This window comes from Raphanus sativus, chromosome 6 (genome assembly GCF_000801105.2).
Source record: "Raphanus sativus cultivar WK10039 chromosome 6, ASM80110v3, whole genome shotgun sequence".
NCBI classification, from domain to species: domain Eukaryota; kingdom Viridiplantae; phylum Streptophyta; class Magnoliopsida; order Brassicales; family Brassicaceae; genus Raphanus; species Raphanus sativus.
In genome coordinates, this window is record NC_079516.1 from 36,318,294 (window position 1) to 36,339,208 (window position 20,915).

Below are 20,915 nucleotides of genomic sequence, written 5' to 3' on the forward strand. Positions count from 1 at the left end.
TTAAAAATGATGATTTGTTTATGTCAATGTGAGATTATTATTAAAGAGTAGAAAACACATTTCTAGCATATCTAGGCCTAAGCATATCACATGTCAATATACTTTTGGTATTCAAAATTCCATGATTTAATACTTAAAAGAATACATTATGTAGGCCAGACTGTATAAGAAACATTTGTTTTCATGTGCAACCCAGCGTTAGTGGGTATTCATATAGTGAGAAGAAAGCAAAAATAAAGATTGGCTTCGCCCGGGTTCGAACCGGAGACCTTCAGTGTGTTAGACTGACGTGATAACCAACTACACCACGAAACCTTTTGATTTAACATTCAACAATAAAATATTATATACACACACATAATCCTAAAGGTTCGCTACCTAACTCTATGATCTGTCACTAATCACTGTATCATGTTGATGGAGTTTGGTACAATACAAAATGCTTAGACCATGATTATCGGAGTCTTTCACTAGGTCCTTGTGTATTTTGGACACAAAAATAAATCAATAATAGGCATTATTATGTGGGACGTATCTTAACTAAGGACGTTCTTAGTTCGTCCTTCCTTATCACCTATCGCCTGGAGATGAAGCGGAGAAGCGGAGAAGCGGTAATACGACTAGTGTTTAGAAAGGTGAAGTCTTTAGGGTTTTGGTAGTGGTGAAACCGTTTGATGTTGCTGTTGTGGTGGTGTTGTTGATCGACGACGGAACCACCGTAGAATACGGAGGAGATGGAGCATTCTTCGACACAGTTTTTGACGGTTGTGCCCCGTCGGAGCATTCTTCGACACGGAGGAGACGGAGATGGAGCTCTCGTCGCTGTTATAGTGGTGTTGTTGATCGACGATGGAACCACTGTACGGAGGAGACGGATCTCTCGTCGCTGTAATTAAGTAACTTAAGAACCAATAAAAGTCCCACTAATAATCACAAATTTAATCAAAGTCCTTAACATTGTCCTAAACTACAAATATTAATATAAAACTATAAGGACTTGCAAATTAGTCCCACTGATATTGATGCTCTTATATTGTCGTTTGAAGTCACACTTAAATTTTCATCCAAAACGAACACTTAGTTGCTACAAAACGTAATGTAGTGTCAACTTTTATTACTGTTACTAAACCTTACTGGTCACGAAATCACTATTCGTAGCTTCCCAAATGACAGTACCATCACAAGTACAAAGCTTTTTGTAGTTTTCTTTAACTCCTGCGCTTCTAGCAATCACTGCAGCTGTCAATCCCGGTCTTGACTTCTTATCCTCTGTCTTCTAAACCACCACAGCTCGCCCTATCAGATCAGCAACCTTGAGCTTCTCTTTCTTTCCCGAGTAAAACGCTTCACCACTTTGGTCTGCCTCTAGTGTTCCCAGGTCGCCCAATGGCTGACGGGAAAGGGAAGAAAACGAGATGGCTGATGGTTTGTAAAAGTGAGCTCTAGGAACCTCTGTGATTGTATGATCATGAAATGGGTTGTACAAGTTCCCTGTGCTGGCTGCTCCGTTTGTGAGATCTCCATACTCGTTGATAGACCAACTGTGGTTTCCAAGACAAGCCCGTAAAGTTGGCTTCGTTTCTTGCAAGCTCCATCACCTGAGCAAACCTCACAACCCCGAAGATGTCTGGGCCTTTGAACTCCGCCACTGCAGCCGAGACTGAAGTCTGCCAAAAACACATCACAAAATAAAAGTAACAAAGAGGTTTATTCATACATGTTCTATGAGATGAGAACAGATATCTTCTTTTCTTATGATTACTAAACTGAGAAGAGACATCTAACTAACCTTGAGGAACACCTTGGCCAATCAAACGAGCTTTTCAACCGGTTTGCTCCAAAGCTTGACTCATAGCCTTAAAACAGGGGAAAGATAGATCCAAGTATCCTCACAAGTTGGTTAGGCAAATCCACATCCACTTTTTCAATCCCTTCCAAAGATCAAATATCCATTACACAATGACAAGTAACAATTTAACTAAAAATCATAGCAAAAGAACAATCTCAAGAACCTACCTTCAATGGTTTCTAACTTGCTATTCACGGCGTTAACACAACCCTCACATTTCATATCCACCATAAACTCAGTCTAGCAACAAGAACAACATATTCAGCCACAACATAAGTTCTCAGTAGCTGAATCCTATCTAGATAGGAAAGAGAGAGAGAGACACTTACATGGAACTGAGGCATGACTACTTCCTCCTCCTACATATCGAATCAGGGAAGTTAAAAAAAAAGAAGCTAAAATTGGAAAGTGGGATACCTTAAAGGTCTAAACTTTATCACCAAACCTGTCGAAGCTATGGCAGCTGCGGTCGTTGCCACTGACCGTAGAATAGAAGCCATTTCTTTCGTTCTTACAGCTTTTTTATTTTTGATCCATTCACTCATCACATTCACATAGTCGCTGCCTTTATATTTTTAATTTTAAATAACAGAATAAATTGGTTGTTCTTACAAGATTTGAGTTTGGTGCTATTTATCTTTCTTACACATAACATCATCTAAATTTAGCAGAAAAAAGAATACTAATTAGTATTACATATTTAGCCAAAACCAGGAGGGAGTTCAGGATCTTCTTCATCATCATCACAGTTTTCGTTGTTAGTGCTACTACATGCTGCTTCTCCTTTGTTTTCTTCTACTGATCCTTGAATCAGTTCTTGCTTCTGTTTACTTGATGGATCAAACCTGGGTTGCTTGATATCTTCTTTTTTTATGCGCAAATAAGAAAGAAAGGCCTCCAGCGTTAGATAATGCAGTAGTGTAGACGGATTGAACGGTTATCTAAATGGAGAAGAGACCAGGAAGTTTCACCTTTTGGGACCTCTACTGACGTGGATGGTCCGCCTCCAGGGTTTGATAATGTAGCGTAGACGGATTGAACGGTGTCTCTGATTTCCTTCTTCATCCCGTCTTCTGATCTTATTATCTCCCACAGTCCATCTGAGAGCTGGCTCAACATCTTGCTCCTATAAGAGGCGGCAATCTAAACTCTTATTAGTATGCTTTTTTTGTCATAATAAGGAGTCACTGAATACAAGGAACAAAAAGGGATTCTCTTTTGAACAATCATACCCGACTTCTTGGAATATGGCATCAGAGAGTTGTCTGGGTTTCATGTTTTGAGCATCCCCTCCATTCAAAGCTCTTGACTCCTTCACAACTGATATCATGCTGTTTCGTAGTTCCTCCTGCAATCATGTTGTTACTAGTAGTCTCACAAGTAGAGTTTGGAACACAGGTGCAGTCCACAAGAAGAAAGCTCTAGCGAGACAGTTCATCAACCAACACCTTTAAAAGAATCAAAATCCCTATTGCCACACAGAGATTATAACACTTTCCTCGATGAGCTAAGATTTTAAGCATACAAGTAAAATCAAGGCTCTCTACTCTAAGATCATCATTGGATTGCTTTGATGAATGAAGAAAGCAACTTTACAGCAATAAAGTTATAGGCTAAAATCAAAATAAAGGACCAAACTTTCTTAATCAAAAATAAAGGGGTGCTCTAAAGAAATCTCCAAAGTTTCGATAAGATGTAACGAATAATCAAATTGACTAATATTCGGTAGATCGATGAAGACTGAGAGGCAAAGTCAAATCACGTTACTTTCCAAACACAGAGGAAGTGGGGGGGGTTTACGTTATCCTTGAGGCGGCGTATGATTTGGAGGCGGAGACTGTCAAAATCGCCGTCGTCCTTAAGCTTCTCCATAACTTCTTCCTTGCTTATCTTCCTCCTCGTCCTACGAGCCATCGCCATTAACTTCCTTCCTTCCTTCCTCTTGATTTCTGATTTTTTCTTTCTTTTCTGTTCTTATTATTCAGCTTCTAATTGGTCGCGATAATAAATGTAAATGATTTTTTGTGCCGAAATACAATAAATAAGTAATCTATGAGGGTTAGTAAATAAGCTTGTCATACAACATGGTAATGACCATGCTCGCAGTTATGATGATCATCACCATTCCACAATAACGTCATGATCTGTGTAATATGAAGAAGAACAAATGGACCGCATCTCTATAACATGTGAAATGTCAGACCTCATCCTCACCGCAATATTTAACCCTTTAATTTCATTAAATCCAGTAGGTACTGCAAAAAATCATTTATCATTGACAATTTAAAAAATTACAAATAAAAATAATAAAAAGAAATAAAAAGTGAAAAACTTTTATTTGAAAAAAAAATAAACTATCTTTTTGAGATATACATTTAAACAAAATGTCAAAATTTTAATAGTTATGAGATATCATTGATGGCCTAATAATTTTAATGAAATTCTCACACATAATTGGTAGAGGTCACAAGTTTGACTCTTTGTCAGTAGGGTGATACTGAAACTATTCCAAAAAACCATGTCGCAGATGGCCCACAGGTTTTTACGGTGCTAATAAGATTTTTCTGGATGCGAAGCTTTTCGGAGTGGGATTCACTATAAAAAATTTAACCACAACCATTTTTTGAGATATCATTGATGGCCTATGATTTCAAAGCACGACTGTCAGAAGTCACGAGTTCGACTCATTGTTAGCGGAGTGATACTGAAACCTCTCTAAAAAAATCATGTTACATATGGCCCACGGATTTCTACAGCGCTAATAGGTTTTTTCTGGATGTGTGATCTCTCGGAATGAGATCAATCACTATAAAAAATTTACCACAACAGACTTTGGTTACATTTAGGTACTTTGTAGGCTTCAGTGTTAAGCCTCTCTCCAAATTATCTCAAAAAAAAACTCATCTTTCGTCCGGTTGCTCCGTTGGTTCTCCACCACCGGGGGCGTCTTTTCCTCTTTCCCTTTCTTTCTCTTGCTTCCTCTCTGGTCCATCCTTCCTTGCTGATATGTTTCTGGCCCTGTTGTGATGAAGCTGAGCAGAAACGGAGGATTCTTTAACTTGGTGAGTGACCTTCAGGTATTTCTCGGCGGAGTTGTGGTGTCGACACGAGGTTGGTTCTTGGGTGTTACTGACGGTGAAGTCGGCTTTTTGGGTTGCGGAATGGAGTAGACCTAGGTTTTCAATTTCTAGATTTGTTTGCTCTATGGCGGTGGGAGCGCGTGGTCGTGTGTGGGTGTCTCTTTTCTATAGATTCGGTGGCTTGGTGTCTTGCTTCGGGTTGGTGAGGAGTTTTCCGGTGTAAGTGGTTTTGTTTTCTCGGCGTCGAGTAGGTGAGACCTCATACCTTCTCTGGTTGTATTGGGATTCGTAGATTCTCCGGAGACGAGCTCGTGATTGTGTTGGCTGCTGTGTAGCAGCTGATGATGTTGTTTTGTTTGTGTACCACTGCCGTTCTCGGAGTTGAGGTGGGCCGTCTATGACATGTTCTTGGTCTCCTCCGACGGTTGCTCCAACTTGTCACTCTCGGTCTTCCCCGCTTTTGGTGTTCGTTTTGAATCGGTTGTTCATTTGTGGAGAGTCTTCCTCTCCGGTTCGTTGGATTTTCTCACTGGCTCTTCCACGTTGGCGTTGGCGTTGCTCTTGGAATTAGGTCTGGTTCTCAGGCTTAGCGTGAGGCGGCGTTTCTTAATCCCCTGTGAGTCATGGGAGGGACAGTTCGTCAAAGGAGCCTCATGTTTAGATATGTCATTCCAACACTGTTGTTGAAATTTTTGGTTCGCATTGGTGGACTTATCTATAGTCTATTTGTAGGTTTGGAAGAACAACATCAGAATGTGGCTCTTACTGCACCATGTTTTTTCTCTAGTTCGCATTAATTCTAAAACCGAATAATGGTAACTATTGGAGATTTAGGTGGAATTTTCTAGTGGGCACATCTAGAGATTTTTGGTAAGAGTAGTGGTCGGAGTTCTTGAAGCTTAATTTTCTACTGCTGGTGGTGGTTGGAAGATTGAATTTTCTGTATTGAAGTTTACAAAGCTGTCCAGAGATGGCATCAATCTTTTGGAGCAGCGTTAGTGGGTATGCCAATTTTTTAGTGCAGTGTGGTCTCATATTTCATCAAAGGTGTCATCTTCATTTGGCAATGCATTCATTTGGTCAACCTCTAGCTTCTGCTATGCTTTTTAGTTCTATGAATTAAGATTGTTTGATTGTTCTTTAGATCTCTTGATATTGCCTTTTCTTTTCTTTTCTTTTCGCTGTGTTGTTTAGATTTTTTTTTTTCATTTCTCTGCTTCTAGTGTTTCTTTGTAAATTCTGTAAAAAACTGAAAATGGTATAAAATTTTAACATTTTTACCAAAAAAAAAATTAATAGCTAATTCAGTTTTATTTTAATATCAAAATTTAGTTTAAAAATTTTCAATAGATTTATCACAAATGCAGAATTAAGAATCTATTATTTATATATATCATACCATCATGACCAGAGAGAGACATATTTATGTCCTTTATTACTAATATAAACAATAGTAGTGGGCATGAAGCTGACAATCCTTTAATTTTCAGTATATATGATTTGATTTATATTCATGGATACCTGATTTTTAGATTTGGTTTCTCAGAAAATCCATGAATATTTAGAATATTTGTGGATATCTCATCCACCCATTTTGTTTAATATAAGTAAATCTAATATATATATATATATATATAAATTTGTTTTTAAGAAAAGATATATTATAACTAAAAGTAACACTTAGTGAAGCAATATGTTCCATAAATTTTTATAAAACACAAAAGTTTATAAAATATTATAGTTTTATAAATATTTTATATTCATTTCGCAATTTAGTAATTTTATAAGTAGTTTTATTAATAAAATTATATGTTAAAATAATAATTATATGATATTATACATTTAAAATCTGTATTTAATTGTAAGTATACATATATTAATATACATTTATTTGTATAATAGTCGGAACGAAACAATATCCACCTTCAATTTTTTTAACATTTGCGATTTGCTTCATTTTTAGCGGATATTGATTTTTATTATTTAATTTACTCCAAATAATTACAGATATTTAAAACTTTTAGATCGAATCAAAACGAATAATGAATTGAATCAAAATTTACCGATAAAATGCCAGCTCTAAAACAACCATTTAACTTTCTGCATGAATTGACATAAATCATTAAATAGCAACTTTTTCTTTGATGAAAACTGTATACCAGTTACAAATGTTGTTAGGCGCGCGGCCTGAGAAATAAATAAACATATTTCAGCAACCTCTAGTGTCATGAAAACGATATATACTTTTTTATAATACAAAGCTAGTAACGTGAAATATTATGAATTTAATCGACTGGGAGATTTGATTACTGGTTTCTTGACTAAACCCTATATACACTAGTCCTCGGTTCTTTGATTCCTCAATAATTTTGAATATTATATGATATCTTGCAATACAATTGATGTACATTAACTAAAATATGATATCTTGGCACTAAATTCTTTTAGTGATAAAAAAAAAAGGCACTAAATTCTTTGAAAAAGAAAAATTTTGGTCGGGAATATAACGTTATAGTTGTTATTTGATGATGGGATCATACCGTGAATTTGGATCTAACACACAATAAGGATACGATTTCTTTTGTTTAATCCAAAAAATCAGTCAGATAGCAGTGTTACGCTTAGCTGATCAACATATAGTAACATGTTTATATCGAATGTAATATTGGATTAGCTCTTTTACACTTAAAAGTAAAAACTAAAAACAAAGTTAACTTATTTGTAAATGTAGTGATTTCTTTCTTTTTTTACAAACATGTAGTGATTTCTTTTTAAATTTTTTACACTACACATTTAACTTAAATAAACTGGCTTATTTGTTTAACTTTTTATTTTATTTTTAAAATTTTAAATCATTTATCAACCGCCGTCAACTTTCTTGGCTCCTTTCCCTCTCCTTTACCTTTTTTTTTTGTTTTTTTGATAACCGTGGAGTTCTCAGGTGGTAAGCCAAGACTAATCCCCACGAGGCCTTCCATCCGGGTACGCACGGTTATAGGTGGGAAGGTGGCCAAGGCGACTCGAACCCAGGACGGGCACTCCAGCTGGAGTTCCATTACCACTAGGCCAAGAGCTCTTGGTTTCCTCTCCTTTACCTTTGTTCAAGTCTTTTCTGCTTTTCAATCAACATATGGGGCTTAGAGATCTTGTAGTGTCTGGGCGTTTTCTGGTTTTAAGGGTGGTTTCTCTTCTATCCTCTACTGAGGATCTTCGTATCAATGTCTGCTGGTCTTTTTTATTTAGAAAACTCTGTTTTGCCTATGGTGTAGGCTTTCTTTTCTAAATTTTTTTTCTTTTCTAATCTTTAGTATTGAATTTCTTATGTTTCTCTCCTTTTGGAGTTGTAGTTTTCTTCTACCTAACAAAACTAGCGTTGGAAAAAAAACTATATGATTCAGACACATTTTAAACGTATGTTCCTTGCGTAAATTTACTAAATTAATTGATAGCCGCTAAATGAGCAGCTTAAGCCTCAAATTAAATTAGTGCTTGATGCCTTAAATAAAATTAATTTAATTAGTGATTGATAGCCGCTAAATCAGCAGCTTAAATCTTATAAATAAATAAACAATAATACTATCTTTAAATTTAAAACATCAGTTTAAACTCTATACGAGCGACAGAAAACTGCTTTAACAAAAAAAAGAGAAAACTAAAATTGAATCATACTATTGTAGTATCATGGTTAATTTGTTGTTTTTGCTTTATATTTAGCCAGCCAAATAAATTTGTAATTTTAATAACGTTTAACAAGACATATAAACAAAATTGTTATAGCTTTACATTGTGTATAATATCAAAATGTAAATAATATACTTAAAATGTTTTCTATAAAATCCAAAAATACATATATGAAAATAAAATATCAGCACTGAATAATCAAAAAGGTTGTCAAATGATATATCAGTTACATATATCAATTTTTGTTTGCATGAATATCCAAAGCTGATAACTAAATCGTGATGGTCTACTGATTTTCACTAAAAATGAGTTGTTATGTTGGTCGAGGCTAAAAATCGATTTTCCTCTAATGTAATAATCAGTTCCACGTGTGGTGTGGTCTATCCTAATATAGATTCATTGCTTACGATCCATTTGAAAATTCGATAGAAAATTTATTCATGGATTGCACCGCTCACCAACAAATTAGGTATACGTTTTTAATAGATTTGGGTTTTTAATCTTTTTTATTTTCAAAAAAAAAAATCCAACGCTGATATATTATGAACAACTAACACCATTTACAAAACCTTTAAAATAAGTAAGTTTGAATTTTGAAAGCCAATTTACAAAAAGAAAAGTTTGAATTTGATCTATAAATTAATAAATATTTGAGTATGCGCAGATCAAATTTTTTTCTTTTTGTGCACCAACAAACAACTCACGAGTTGTGGTTGTCTAGTGGCGCTTGAGGGAATTAAGAAACCCAATACGGCGAACCTGGGTTCAAACCTCACCGGCCACACGGATATAAGTTATTGCTTTCGACTCATTTCAATGCTCAGAAGAAGATTTATTTGTGGACTGTACCTCCACCCGGGTTTAACCCTTTATTTTTCAAAAAAAAAAACAACTCACGAGTGACCTACGTAGGACCACCACACACTCGTATCGTATCTTTGGGAGATTATTATAACGTTGTATTATTGGAGGTTGGAAATCTGCCGTCACATCTGTCTTGAAAAGAAGGAAAATATTATCACACGATTAAAAAAATAAAAAACTTGGATCGTATAAAATAATTCATCGCTGCTATTGATATTATACTCATAGCACCCAAAGATCCTCTCAAACCCAAACAGTTCCACAACCAAAGCAACATCCTATGGATTTCACATCATCTTCGTTGTTCACAGCAGATTTTGCCTTAGAAAATGAATTAGATCTATCGAGTTTGATAACTCCTTCAACGTTTATACCTTTCCAAGAACCTACTCCATCTACTCCGATCATTCACTGCGCCGGTGCTGAAAACGATGGAAGACAGAGAATCCGTGAGACGACCATAACCGATGAAATCACAAACGAAGATGTTGAGCCGAAGAACAAGAAAGCGAAACATAGAGAGATTGAGAGGCAAAGAAGACAAGAAGTCACGTCTCTTTTTAAGAATCTAAGATATATATTGCCATCTCAATACATTAAGGTAGATACATTTTACCTTTCTTAATTATTGTATTTATTAATCAGGTTCTTATATACAATAGTTATATGTATATACGGTAATGAGTAAATAGGGTAAGCGTTCTTCATCGGATCACGTTCAAGAAGCTGTGAATTACATCAAAGACTTAGAAAAAAAGATTACAGAGATCAGCGAGAAAAGAGATCGAATAAAGAGATCTATTTCTCATTCATCTTCAACAGGAGAATGTTCTATTAGATCATTAGAATCATCATATTGTTCTTGTGATGGAGACACACATATAGATGTTAAGGTCAGGACTTGTTTGGTCGGTATCGAGATCGTAGCAAGTTGCTGTTTCAGACAAGAATCTTGTCTTTCAAGTATTCTTCAGCTTCTGGTTCAACAACAATGCCTTGATGTTGTTAGTTGCATCTCATCTAGACTGCACCCAAGATTCATACACACCATTGTTTGCAAGGTAAAAATTTATATAGTATTTTCATTGAAATTATGAAGAGAAAGGAATATATATTAATTAATTAGGATTTTTTTTTTTAAATTGCAGGTGGAGAATGGAATAGAGGTTAACTTCTTAGAACTTCAAGAAAAGATGATCAAAATGGCAAAACTATGTTCATATGGATACTATTAATGTACTATTTGCATGTTCGTATTTTTTGTGAAACTTTATTTATATAATTTTTCTAATAATGTTAACATAATCTACCTTGTAAACCGAGCATTGCTTTATGATTACAAGATAAAGATTCAAATTATATAGCTCACTGTTTTATTAGACTATCTCCAATAGATTACTCTATTTTTATTCAAAATAAAATGACTATATAAGATAATATACATTGAAGGTGTTGAAACATTAGTTTCAACTGTTGAAAAAATAAAGCACAAAACAATGAGGACATTGAATGGTTATTAGGATTCAATCTGTTGAATTTTTTAGGTGATTGAATAAATAAAAATGGGTTTTGATTATGTATCTTCTTTTTATCTCAATTATTGAACAATAATTATTTACAACTAAATTAATTTATTTTTTATATATCAAAATTCATAACTTTTACCCTATAATATATGGTTCATTTGATTTGGATATAAAAAGTCCTCCATTTCTATTATAATTTTCTATCATCATATCCTTGAACTCTTGTTTATTCCCTTAATAACTATTTTCTTTTCTGTATGGATCCAAACAAGTACGTTTCTAATACCCAAAATGTTTCATTCTTCCTAATTTTAATTAAATTAATTGAGAACATTTATTAATATAAAAAGATGGGATATGATTTTGAATTTAAACAAAACTATTGTAGAGCATAAAAATGAGTGGTGTTGAATTGTTATGTGAAAGAGAAAGAAAATGATGTGGAGTGTAAAAAGAAGAAAATAGAGTGTTGAATTTTCTAAACCAATGTAGATAATTTAATGCAGTTGAGTTATACTTTAATAATATTTATTTTATAGTGAAAATTGAGTGGTGAATAAAAATAAATGAGTTATTCTATTTTTAGAATAAATCAATTTTTTACTTTATTGTAAATGAAAAATAGAGTAAAACGTCAATTTTAAACTTTATTTTAGAGCAAAAAATATAGAATGAAGTTGAAAGATGCTAGCATACGTTAACCAAAGAAGGCCTCATCTTACCATACTCGTAACCTAAAAACATGATTAATGGAGGTTCTTAAGGATGTGTTTTTTAGTGGAATTTAAGAGCTGGTTCTTAACTTTAACAAAAGATATTTAAGAACCGGTTCTTAACCTTTTTCATTGTTAAAGTTAAGAACCGGTTTTTAAATTCTGTTAAGAACTCTACGTCTAAGAACCCCGGTTAATCGTGGTCTAAATAATATAGAAAAGAAGGAATCGTCAACTACACACACTCTACAGTCCCCTCAGATCAATGGCAGAATCTCTGGTCGTCCTCGTTCACCGGCCAACAACATTTACTTACATGGACAAGCTTCTGAGTCGTAACTTCCAGGTTGAAGTCAAACTGAAAATGTCAAAAATACGAGTTTATCCAAGTTTTTTGCCAATTGGATTAGCAATTTTATTCATGTTCAAATGTCACCCAGTCATCTGACAGCTGGCTCAGCATCTTTTTTTCTAAAAGAGATCTAAACTTAGAAACAAACAAAAAGAAGTGAAAAACTCTTAGGCCTTGATTGGTAGAGCATTAGCATTAGCATTATGCTCCACATTATCCAATCAATATTTGTTAGAAAAACATTTAGAAAAGCATTTAATAAATGTTAATGCTCTCCAAATGCTATGTGGCAAATGCTCTCATATGAAGCTTTTGGAAGAGCATTTGTATTTACAATTTATAAATTTAAGAAATAAATATAATTAGTTCATTTATTTGATTTAATAATATCATAAAATTATTTTTATATCTAGAAAATGAAATTTTGATTTATAAAATAAATTTACAATATAAATATACTTTTAAAAAATAGTATTTCACATTTAAAATATAATTTAATTATATAAATTATATTATATTTTAAATGCAAATATTATTTTTAACATAGATATTTTAATTGTAAATTTTATTTTTTAAAATAAAATTATCGATGTAAACATAATTTTGAAATTAGTAAATAAAATAAATTAATTATATCTCTTTTATATATTAATATATAAAATAAAAAGATATACATATAATGATAATTTATTTATTTTGTTTAATAATATTCAAATTATTTATATCTAAAAATAAATTTATATTTTATTTATTTTATTTAATAATATTCAAAATTATTTTATATCCAAAAATAAATTTATATTTTTAAAAAATTTATATTTTTTTTAATAATAATATTTCACATTTAAAATTTAATTTACTTTATGTTATTAATTGAGATTCATTATTTTTAATAACAAATATATTATTAATATATATATCATAATTTAATATATATAATTTTAAATAAATATATTATATACTAACTATTAAAAAAATAAAAGTGTATACTGCTACTGCTCTACCAATCATCTTATTAAAATTTTTAATAAGAGCATATAGCTTCTGCAGCATACTGCTTCTACAGCATATTGCTACTGCTTCTACAGCATGCTGCTACTGCTTCTACAGCATACTGCTACTGATTCTTCATCAGCTGTACCAATCGAGGCCTTACTTGAGAAATTGCACCATCTTTTTGAGAGGTACATTTAACATTTGTCAAAATTAATAGCTAGTTTTATTTATTTCAATATTAAAATTTAATTTGAGACATTAAATAGATTTATCACAAATATTAATTTTATAACATGGGTAATGTTAGACTTGAATTATTTATTTTCTCAAAATAATATCAAATCTATGAAATTTAAAATCATATATCTATTAATAGTAGGAATCCCATTTAATATTAAAAGTTGTATCTTTTCATAAAAAACAAAACAAAACGGGCTTCGTTTTGTTTTCCAACATGTAACTATTGGGAAAAATTAAAAGAAATTAGAATATCTGAATAAATTTTCTTTCTATCATTTTTAGCTTTAAGAGTTGTGTTTTCTCGTTATAAAATACAAATTATTTTAAGCACATATCTATTAGTGTTTTTTCTATAATTATGAGTGTTTTATATGCAATAGAGCGTGTTATTGTAATAATATGTTATATTGTAAAGGTACTATCTTAAATAATCTAATTTTGTGTTTTTCATTAAGAACTTAGATTAGTTTGATTTTTTCCAACATGCAACTATTGAAAATTTTAAAAGGTAATTAAAATATCTCAATAAGTATCTTTGTACATTTAATACTTCTATGAGTTGTATTTTCTCATTATAAATAACTTTCTCAAATATAAAAAATATGACTTTTCTTATATATTTCATAAACTCTATGGATAGTCCAATATATCGATTAATTTGTCATTGTAAATTAAAAAAAAATTATGAAAAATTGGTGAAGAAAAAAACTGATAAATATGAAAGGTTGTATGCATATTTTTATAATGTCTAGGATACATCTTCTTATAATGACGTATATTTCATAAAATGCAGCTTCTCATACTGACATATTTTTTTCATTCTAAAGTTTCAAAGATATATACTAGGTTGTAAAAAGGTGTGATTGTATATCTTATCATCATAAAAATGCATCTTTTTATGCTAAGAAGGTGAAATGGTTTTTAAGAGATTGTGAAAATATGTAAACATGTTATCATTCTAAGAACGTGTTTTCTTTTAATTTCATAGGAATCCGATAATTGTGAAAGGTTGTGTGTTTTTTTTTTAATTTTTAAAATGTCTAGGAGTACATATTTTCATATTGATGTGTGTTTTCATCATAAAAATGCATTCTCTCATAAAAAATGTTTTTCATCCTAAAAATACAATGATTTATAATGTTGTAAAAACATGTAAACATAAATCTTATCACCATAAGCATGTATGTTTTCATACTAAAAAGGTGAAATGGTTTTTAAGAGACTGTGAAAATGTATAAACATATATTTTTATCATTATAGGAATGTATTTTTTATAATTTTAAATAAGAATAAAAAGTGTCAAAGAAGGTTTTTTTCATTTTAAAAACTGTTTAGACATTATTTAACATATGAAAGTATGTGTCTTTTCATAAAGATATGTATTTTCATGTTTTACACTGAATGTTAAGTGATTGTTAAAAATGTATAAGAATGTATCTTTTATCATAAAATTTTATAGGTTTTAAAGTTTTATCTTTTTTTGTCTAAAGATGTGTTTTATCTATTTTAAAACTGTACAGATTTTTAAAAAAATTCTTAAAATGTCTAGTATGTACATTTTATCCTAAAGTCTTTAATTAATAGGAATTCTAGTTAATGTGAAAAGGTTGTGTTTTTTTATCCTAAAAATTTAATTAGTTTAAAATAATATGTAGGGTGCATCTTTTCATAATGATGTGTCTTTTAATCATAAAAATGTATCTTCTCATATGAAATGTTTTTTCATACTATAAATTCAATAATTTAAAATAGGTTGTAAAAATGTGTAAATAAATATCTTATCATGCTAAAAAGTAAAATATTTTAAGAGATTGTGAAAATTTATAAAGATGTTTCTGATCATTTCGAATAATATGTTTTTATTTTATTTTATAGAGATCTCGGTAAATATGAAAGGTTGTGTCGTTTCAACTTAATAATTTCATTAGTTTAAAAAATTTCTAGGGGTGCATCCTTTTGTAATGATGTGTCTTTTCATTATAAAATATACATCTTCTCATAAAAAAATATTTTTTCATACTAAAAATGTGTTGCTTATAATAGATTGTAGAAGTATGTAAATATATGTCTTATCATCATAAGAAAGTATTTTTCATGCTAAAAATGAAATGGTTTTTAAGAGATTATAAAAATCTGTAAATATGTTTCTCATCATTTTAAGAATGTGTATGTTTATTATCTTAAATAAGAATCCAAAAATGTCAAAGAATAAGTTTTTTTTTCATTTTAGAAACTGTTTTAGACATTTTTTTGCAACAAACAACTATTCTATTACTCAAATTTAAGGTGGTCTAGGTAACCAGACCATAATAGAACAATCAATGTAACAAAACTCTCTATGAAAAGAAAGTGCAGACCTAGCTAAAGAATCAGCAATTCAATTTCTCGTTCTTGGGACGCAAGAAATCTTGAAATCTTGGAAGCAAATCTACAGGGTCTTTTATCGCCTCCAATTCTATTGCAAAACTCGGCCAGACTTGAGGTTGCTTTATCATCATGATTATATCCTTGAAATACGACCCAAAATTTTGACATGTCAAATGTTGGAGCATAATTTCCATAGCCATCTCAGTGCTTTCACTTCTAAATGCAAAACATCCTCTCCTCTTCTTATGTTCCACTTTTCATGAGTTCAATCTTTCCCAAGCTATTCATCTAATTCCATCCACATCCACTGAATTTAGATATAGAGGTCCATGAACGATCTACCATACAAATATTATTCAAGCTTAAGACTCGTTGCTCTTGTAGGGGTTTCTCCTGTGGGGGTGAGGGAATCGACTCGTTTGCGTTAAACCAAACTTGACATTCACCTTGTGCATATCTGATAAGTTTCAAAGGGTCCATGTCTATCCCATAAAGAGTCTATCATCTCGTCTTCCATATATACCAGATTATCTAGGGATATGGATCTTTGTTTAAGTCTGGATCTTCAATATTATTTTTCCTCCATAATAGATAATCCATGTTGGAATAAATACTTGGTAAATGAAAAGTGTTATGACGAGCATGCTTGTAAAGTGGGCAGGCATTTAAAAATAGCGTGTGTAACAGTTTTTTCTGGCTCTCAACATCTTGGACAATAATTGTTAGATCTCATGTTGCAGTGTACCAGGTTCCTCGTGACCTCCACATGTCTTGTTATGAGTTTCCAAAATAGATGAAAAATCTTCTGAGGTGCCTATATTTTCCAGGCAAAGATTTGGAGTTTGTTTATACTAGGCTCAAGAAGATCGTTTTCTTCATCGTTCTCCAAAATATTGCGTGCATTCCAATATCTAGATTTTACTTCGTATTACCCATTCTTTGTATAATTCAAGTAAAATGAATCACGCATATAAGTTGGTCTTACAGCCAAACTCCTGATTAGGGGTGTATCATTTTGAGCAACATAATTCTCCAATAGTCAAAGTTCCAATCCTTTGATTCTCCATCAATAGGATCACTAACTGCCATTTTTGAATGTAAAACTACGGCAATTGGCCGAGACGGCCTAGCAGGTGGCGTGGGAATCCAAGGATCCTCTAACTGTTTTAGACATTAAACACGTAAAATTTATTTGTTTTTAATCTTTTTTTATCATCAACAAAAACACAGACTCATGATGACTCTGCGAACCAAAATGGTAGCTCTGAATCCATATGGATGACAAAGGTCGATTGTTTCCTATCACAACGTGCAAGAATATCCACCCTTGAATACATCGTTCTTGGTATATGGAGGGGTAGGAGAATTGAAAACTGTCTTTTAAGATCTTGATATCTTCTAAATAACTTGTAAAACTGGCATTCTTTTGGTTTTGAAACCATCTTCACCAATCGAAAATATTCTGTTGCAAACGCTACCTGATACTGACATAAATTCTTCTTACATTCCATTGCCCAAATAAGCGCCTCTATTTTCGAGTGTAGGGGTGAAAGACTAAATCGAGTATATTTTGCCCCCAATAAGCCATCACAACCTTCTAGATTACTATACCAACCTTGTTTATCTTTCCACGAGCCATTAGTGAAACACCTTATGCCCAGAATAGGAGGTAAGGTTGTAACCTCATTCACCCTGGTTTGGGTAATCCTTTGTATAATTGTGTTCTTAATCTTAAACATTGCATTAGTTTTTAAGAGACTGTTAAAATGTATAAAGAGGTGTTTTTGATAAAAAATGTGTCTTTTCTGGTTAATTTTTTTATTTTAAAGAGATTGTTAAAAGGCGTGTGAGAATGTGTCTTTTTATCATAAAATTTTAATGTTTTTTTAAAGAATTTTATCCTTTTGAGGAAAGAGTTGTTTTTATTTTAATTTTAGAACATCATATAATTTTATAGGATTCTCAAAAAATTTAGGATATATCTTTTATCCTAAAGCTTATATATATTTATAATGTATTATTCTTAGTTCATTTTGATGATCTATTTTATATATGTTTAGTGTATTTAAATTGTCTAAAATATTAACGTAGTTTGGTTTTTGGGTAATTTAATTATTTTATAATATTATACATTTATAAACTATTACAACTATTGGTGATGGTAATCTTTGGTGATGAACTATTACAACTATGATAAACTTTTGTAAGTATTGATAATGATGGTGATGAAATATTGCAGTTTTTGGTGTTAACAATTATAAATTTTAACTAGATTGTAGTGTTCGGTTATGACCATTGCAACTTTTGGTGTTTTTCTTCTTACAAAACTGCATTTCTGATCATGCATGTTCAATCAACTAGAGGCGGATGTAAGAAGGAGGGGGTCAGCTGACCGGAACTACCTGAAAAGTATATTTATTATTTTAGATAATTAATGTACTGACCCCATAAAATATTATTTTGACTCCAAAAAAATTCAAACATGCTAAAAACTAAATGATAAAATTTAATTAATTAATTTGTATCCCTGTAAGAATTTTTTTTGGCTCCGTTACTGCCATTAACACATGTTTCATGTTATATATTCACACACTTAGGTTATATAGAAAGTCTAGGATGTGTGTGTTTGGATTAAAAAAAATGCAAGAGGTATCTTTTCATCCCAAAAACTAAAATAAAATTTAAAAGGTTTCAAAATGTCTGAAGATGTATCTTTTCATAAAAGATGCAATAGTTTATAATAGGTTGTAAAAATGTGTAAGAATGCGTAGTTTCGTTCTAAAAATTACATTGATTTTTAATAGGTTGTCAATATATATATATATTTCATTCTAAAAATTGTGTAGATTCTTAAGGAATTATATGTATTTTTCATGCATTTTTTAAATTCTTGAGAATTCTGAAAATATTTAGGTAATTTTTTGGTTGGTAGAATAATTTAATTATTTATAACATTAAATATATTTGAAACTAAATATATTATTTTGAATTCTAGATTGTGTTTTTAATACTATGTTTTTGTGTGGGTGTGTTATTCTGATTTGGTTCAAATATTCAGGTTAATATAAAATATTTAGAATATTTAGAATATTTAGAAAATATTATTTATTAGTAGATAAGTATTCAATGCGAGAAAAATTATTTTATATATAAATTGTTTCATTTATATATGTGTCTGATATATGTATTATTTATCGAATCTCTTATTACACTTAAATGGAGAAGGATTATTGGAGATGTATCATTTAGGGGGAAAATTGCAGTTGTCTAGATGAATGAATAGTTGCAGCTGACTAAATGAAATATTTCAATTCTTGGTGATGAACCATTGTAATTTTTGATGGTACGTAAACCATTGCAATATGTGGTGATGAGCCATTGTAACTCTTGGTGATTATTGCACTTGGTGATTATTCATTGTAACTTTTGGTGTTAGCTATTGCAACAATTAGCTAATCCTTACCATATTTGGTTTTCAACTGTTAAAACGCTTAGTCCCTATATAAGGAGTTGTAAGAAATGACAAGGCGGAAAACTACAACAATCAAAATTAGACTTTAAGATGTATTATTCAAAAATCATTAAAGATTTTTGGAGAAATACATATATACATGAAACATTTAGTTTTCAATATGTAGTATAAAGAAGTGTGTTTTGTTTCTAATATTTCATAGTTTCTTAAAAGAAATTGTCTTTTCATTAATTTGTATCTAATTTTATATACATTTTAAAGAATCTTAAACTTATTTATTTATTAGGTAATTTACTTATTCTCTAATTTCTTATATTTAGAAAATTAAATAGATTAATAATTATATTTTTGAGATCTCATACTATTTCTCTTTAATCGGCTAAAGCTAAATTTTCAGTTAATATAAAATAATTGATGTAAACACCTTTTTATTGTATTGAATTTACTTGTTATCAAGTGGTAAACGAAATAAAGAGGAAAAAACATCTGTATATCTTCAAGAACTAACTTTTACCATCTGAGAAAAATACATGGAAGTGTTTTCAGATTTCGATCAATATATTTCGATTAAGCAGAATATGTATGAAAAACATGATCTCTTGTTTATTTCCCAATATTTTTAATAAAGAGTTATTAAAATTTTCTAAGATTTTTTATTAATTTTCAAATTGCATAAGTTTTAATCGATGGTATTTTTTAATTTACTTCTTTATTTTTATACCAACCAATGTTTTCAGAAATTAAAATTAATGGAAACTAGAATTACCACTACTGTACAAACACAACTATACATTTTATAATATAACTATTAATAATATGATTTCACTAAAACTGTATCTTTTTATTCTAAAAATTGTATTGTTTCAAGAGGTTGTCAAAATATTTAAGGATGTGTCTTTTATAAGATGGGGTTTTACATCTTAAAAATTATTTAAAATTTCAAGAGGTTGTCAAAATGTTTAAGAAAGTATTTTTGCATCCTAAAAGTTTCATATATTTATAAAGAGTTATCTTTTTTTTCATTTCATATATAACTATATATATTTTTATGAAGAATCTTCTAAATTATCTACAAGTATTCGGATAATTCATTTTGTTAGGTAATTATTTTTTATTATATATATGGTTTATAGTATTCTTTTGGTACAGATTTTTTTGGTCTGGGTTGGTTTCGTTTATTCATAATTTTACTTAAACTAGTAATAAGATTTACATCATAATTGGTATTTATGTATTTATATTTAATTTATAATCTAAAATTATTAATATTTTAATACTATTTATAAAAATATAATTTATAAATATAGTACATTTATTTTTATAAAAAAATGTTTCTGTGCGATATTGCATGATATTTTTTACCTAGTTTATAGAATAAAATGTCTTTAATTAAATGCATAAGATTATGTGCAACAGGTTAGTTGAATAAGTTACTTAACTATTGAATGTCTACATTTGTGATGTTGAAAATGAAAAAATGGAGATGTGGATTCAATTAGGTTGGATTAATCCAACTAGTGAATGACTAAAAATGGGGCTCACATTTGATAAGTGATTTTTTATTCATCCGAATTATCAAATGAATAATATTATAGCATATGTATATATTTTAAAAGTATTTAATATATTAAAATTCTTTATTTTATGATGTATAAATTGAGATTTAGTTTATTTGATTTGGACATATAAAATTTTTAGCTATAATAATGATATTATTCAACAATGCTTTTATTCTATTAATAATATTTTATGTGAGATAGACCAATGTTATATAA

At 30.5% G+C, this 20,915-nt stretch overlaps 2 protein-coding genes, 1 non-coding gene and 1 pseudogene across 4 annotated transcripts; 1 reads left to right on the forward strand and 3 right to left on the reverse strand.

Annotated features, from left to right (window-relative positions):
• Positions 1–241: 241 nt before the first annotated feature.
• On the reverse strand, positions 242–315 carry TRNAV-AAC (transfer RNA valine (anticodon AAC)). Its single transcript has one exon. It is a non-coding gene; the product is annotated as a tRNA-Val (tRNA).
• A 739-nt stretch (positions 316–1,054) lies between these two features.
• On the reverse strand, positions 1,055–2,349 carry LOC108808342 (copper chaperone for superoxide dismutase, chloroplastic/cytosolic-like; annotated as a pseudogene).
• Positions 2,350–2,411: 62 nt separating this feature from the next.
• LOC108811888 (uncharacterized) lies at positions 2,412–3,868 on the reverse strand. Of its 2 annotated transcripts, none has more exons than XM_018583995.2 (4): positions 3,650–3,868; positions 3,082–3,197; positions 2,821–2,975; positions 2,412–2,713 (listed from the first exon to the last, which is right to left on the reverse strand). In XM_018583995.2, the coding sequence occupies exons 1-4, from the start codon at positions 3,767–3,769 to the stop codon at positions 2,550–2,552; spliced, it is 555 nt and encodes a 184-aa protein (XP_018439497.1). In that variant the 5' UTR covers positions 3,770–3,868; the 3' UTR covers positions 2,412–2,549. The 2 variants fall into 2 exon arrangements, with proteins under 2 accessions (XP_018439497.1, XP_018439498.1); XM_018583996.2 differs by having other exon boundaries at positions 2,412–2,710; positions 3,650–3,851.
• Positions 3,869–9,670: 5,802 nt separating this feature from the next.
• Positions 9,671–10,833, forward strand: LOC108811886 (transcription factor bHLH55). Its single transcript, XM_018583994.2, has 3 exons — positions 9,671–10,075; positions 10,167–10,535; positions 10,623–10,833. The coding sequence occupies exons 1-3, from the start codon at positions 9,755–9,757 to the stop codon at positions 10,707–10,709; spliced, it is 777 nt and encodes a 258-aa protein (XP_018439496.1). The 5' UTR covers positions 9,671–9,754; the 3' UTR covers positions 10,710–10,833.
• Positions 10,834–20,915: the final 10,082 nt, after the last annotated feature.

Coding starts and splice junctions, on each gene's coding strand:
- LOC108811886 (XM_018583994.2), top strand. CDS start 9,755: ATGGATTTCACATCATCTTCGTTGTTCACAGCAGATTTTGCCTTAGAA. Junction 10,076..10,166: donor TGCCATCTCAATACATTAAG/GTAGATACATTT, acceptor ATGAGTAAATAG/GGTAAGCGTTCTTCATCGGA. Junction 10,536..10,622: donor TACACACCATTGTTTGCAAG/GTAAAAATTTAT, acceptor TTTAAATTGCAG/GTGGAGAATGGAATAGAGGT.
- LOC108811888 (XM_018583995.2), bottom strand. CDS start 3,769: ATGGCGATGGCTCGTAGGACGAGGAGGAAGATAAGCAAGGAAGAAGTT. Junction 2,976..3,081: donor GCCATATTCCAAGAAGTCGG/GTATGATTGTTC, acceptor CGCCTCTTATAG/GAGCAAGATGTTGAGCCAGC. Junction 2,714..2,820: donor GTCAGTAGAGGTCCCAAAAG/GTGAAACTTCCT, acceptor GCATAAAAAAAG/AAGATATCAAGCAACCCAGG.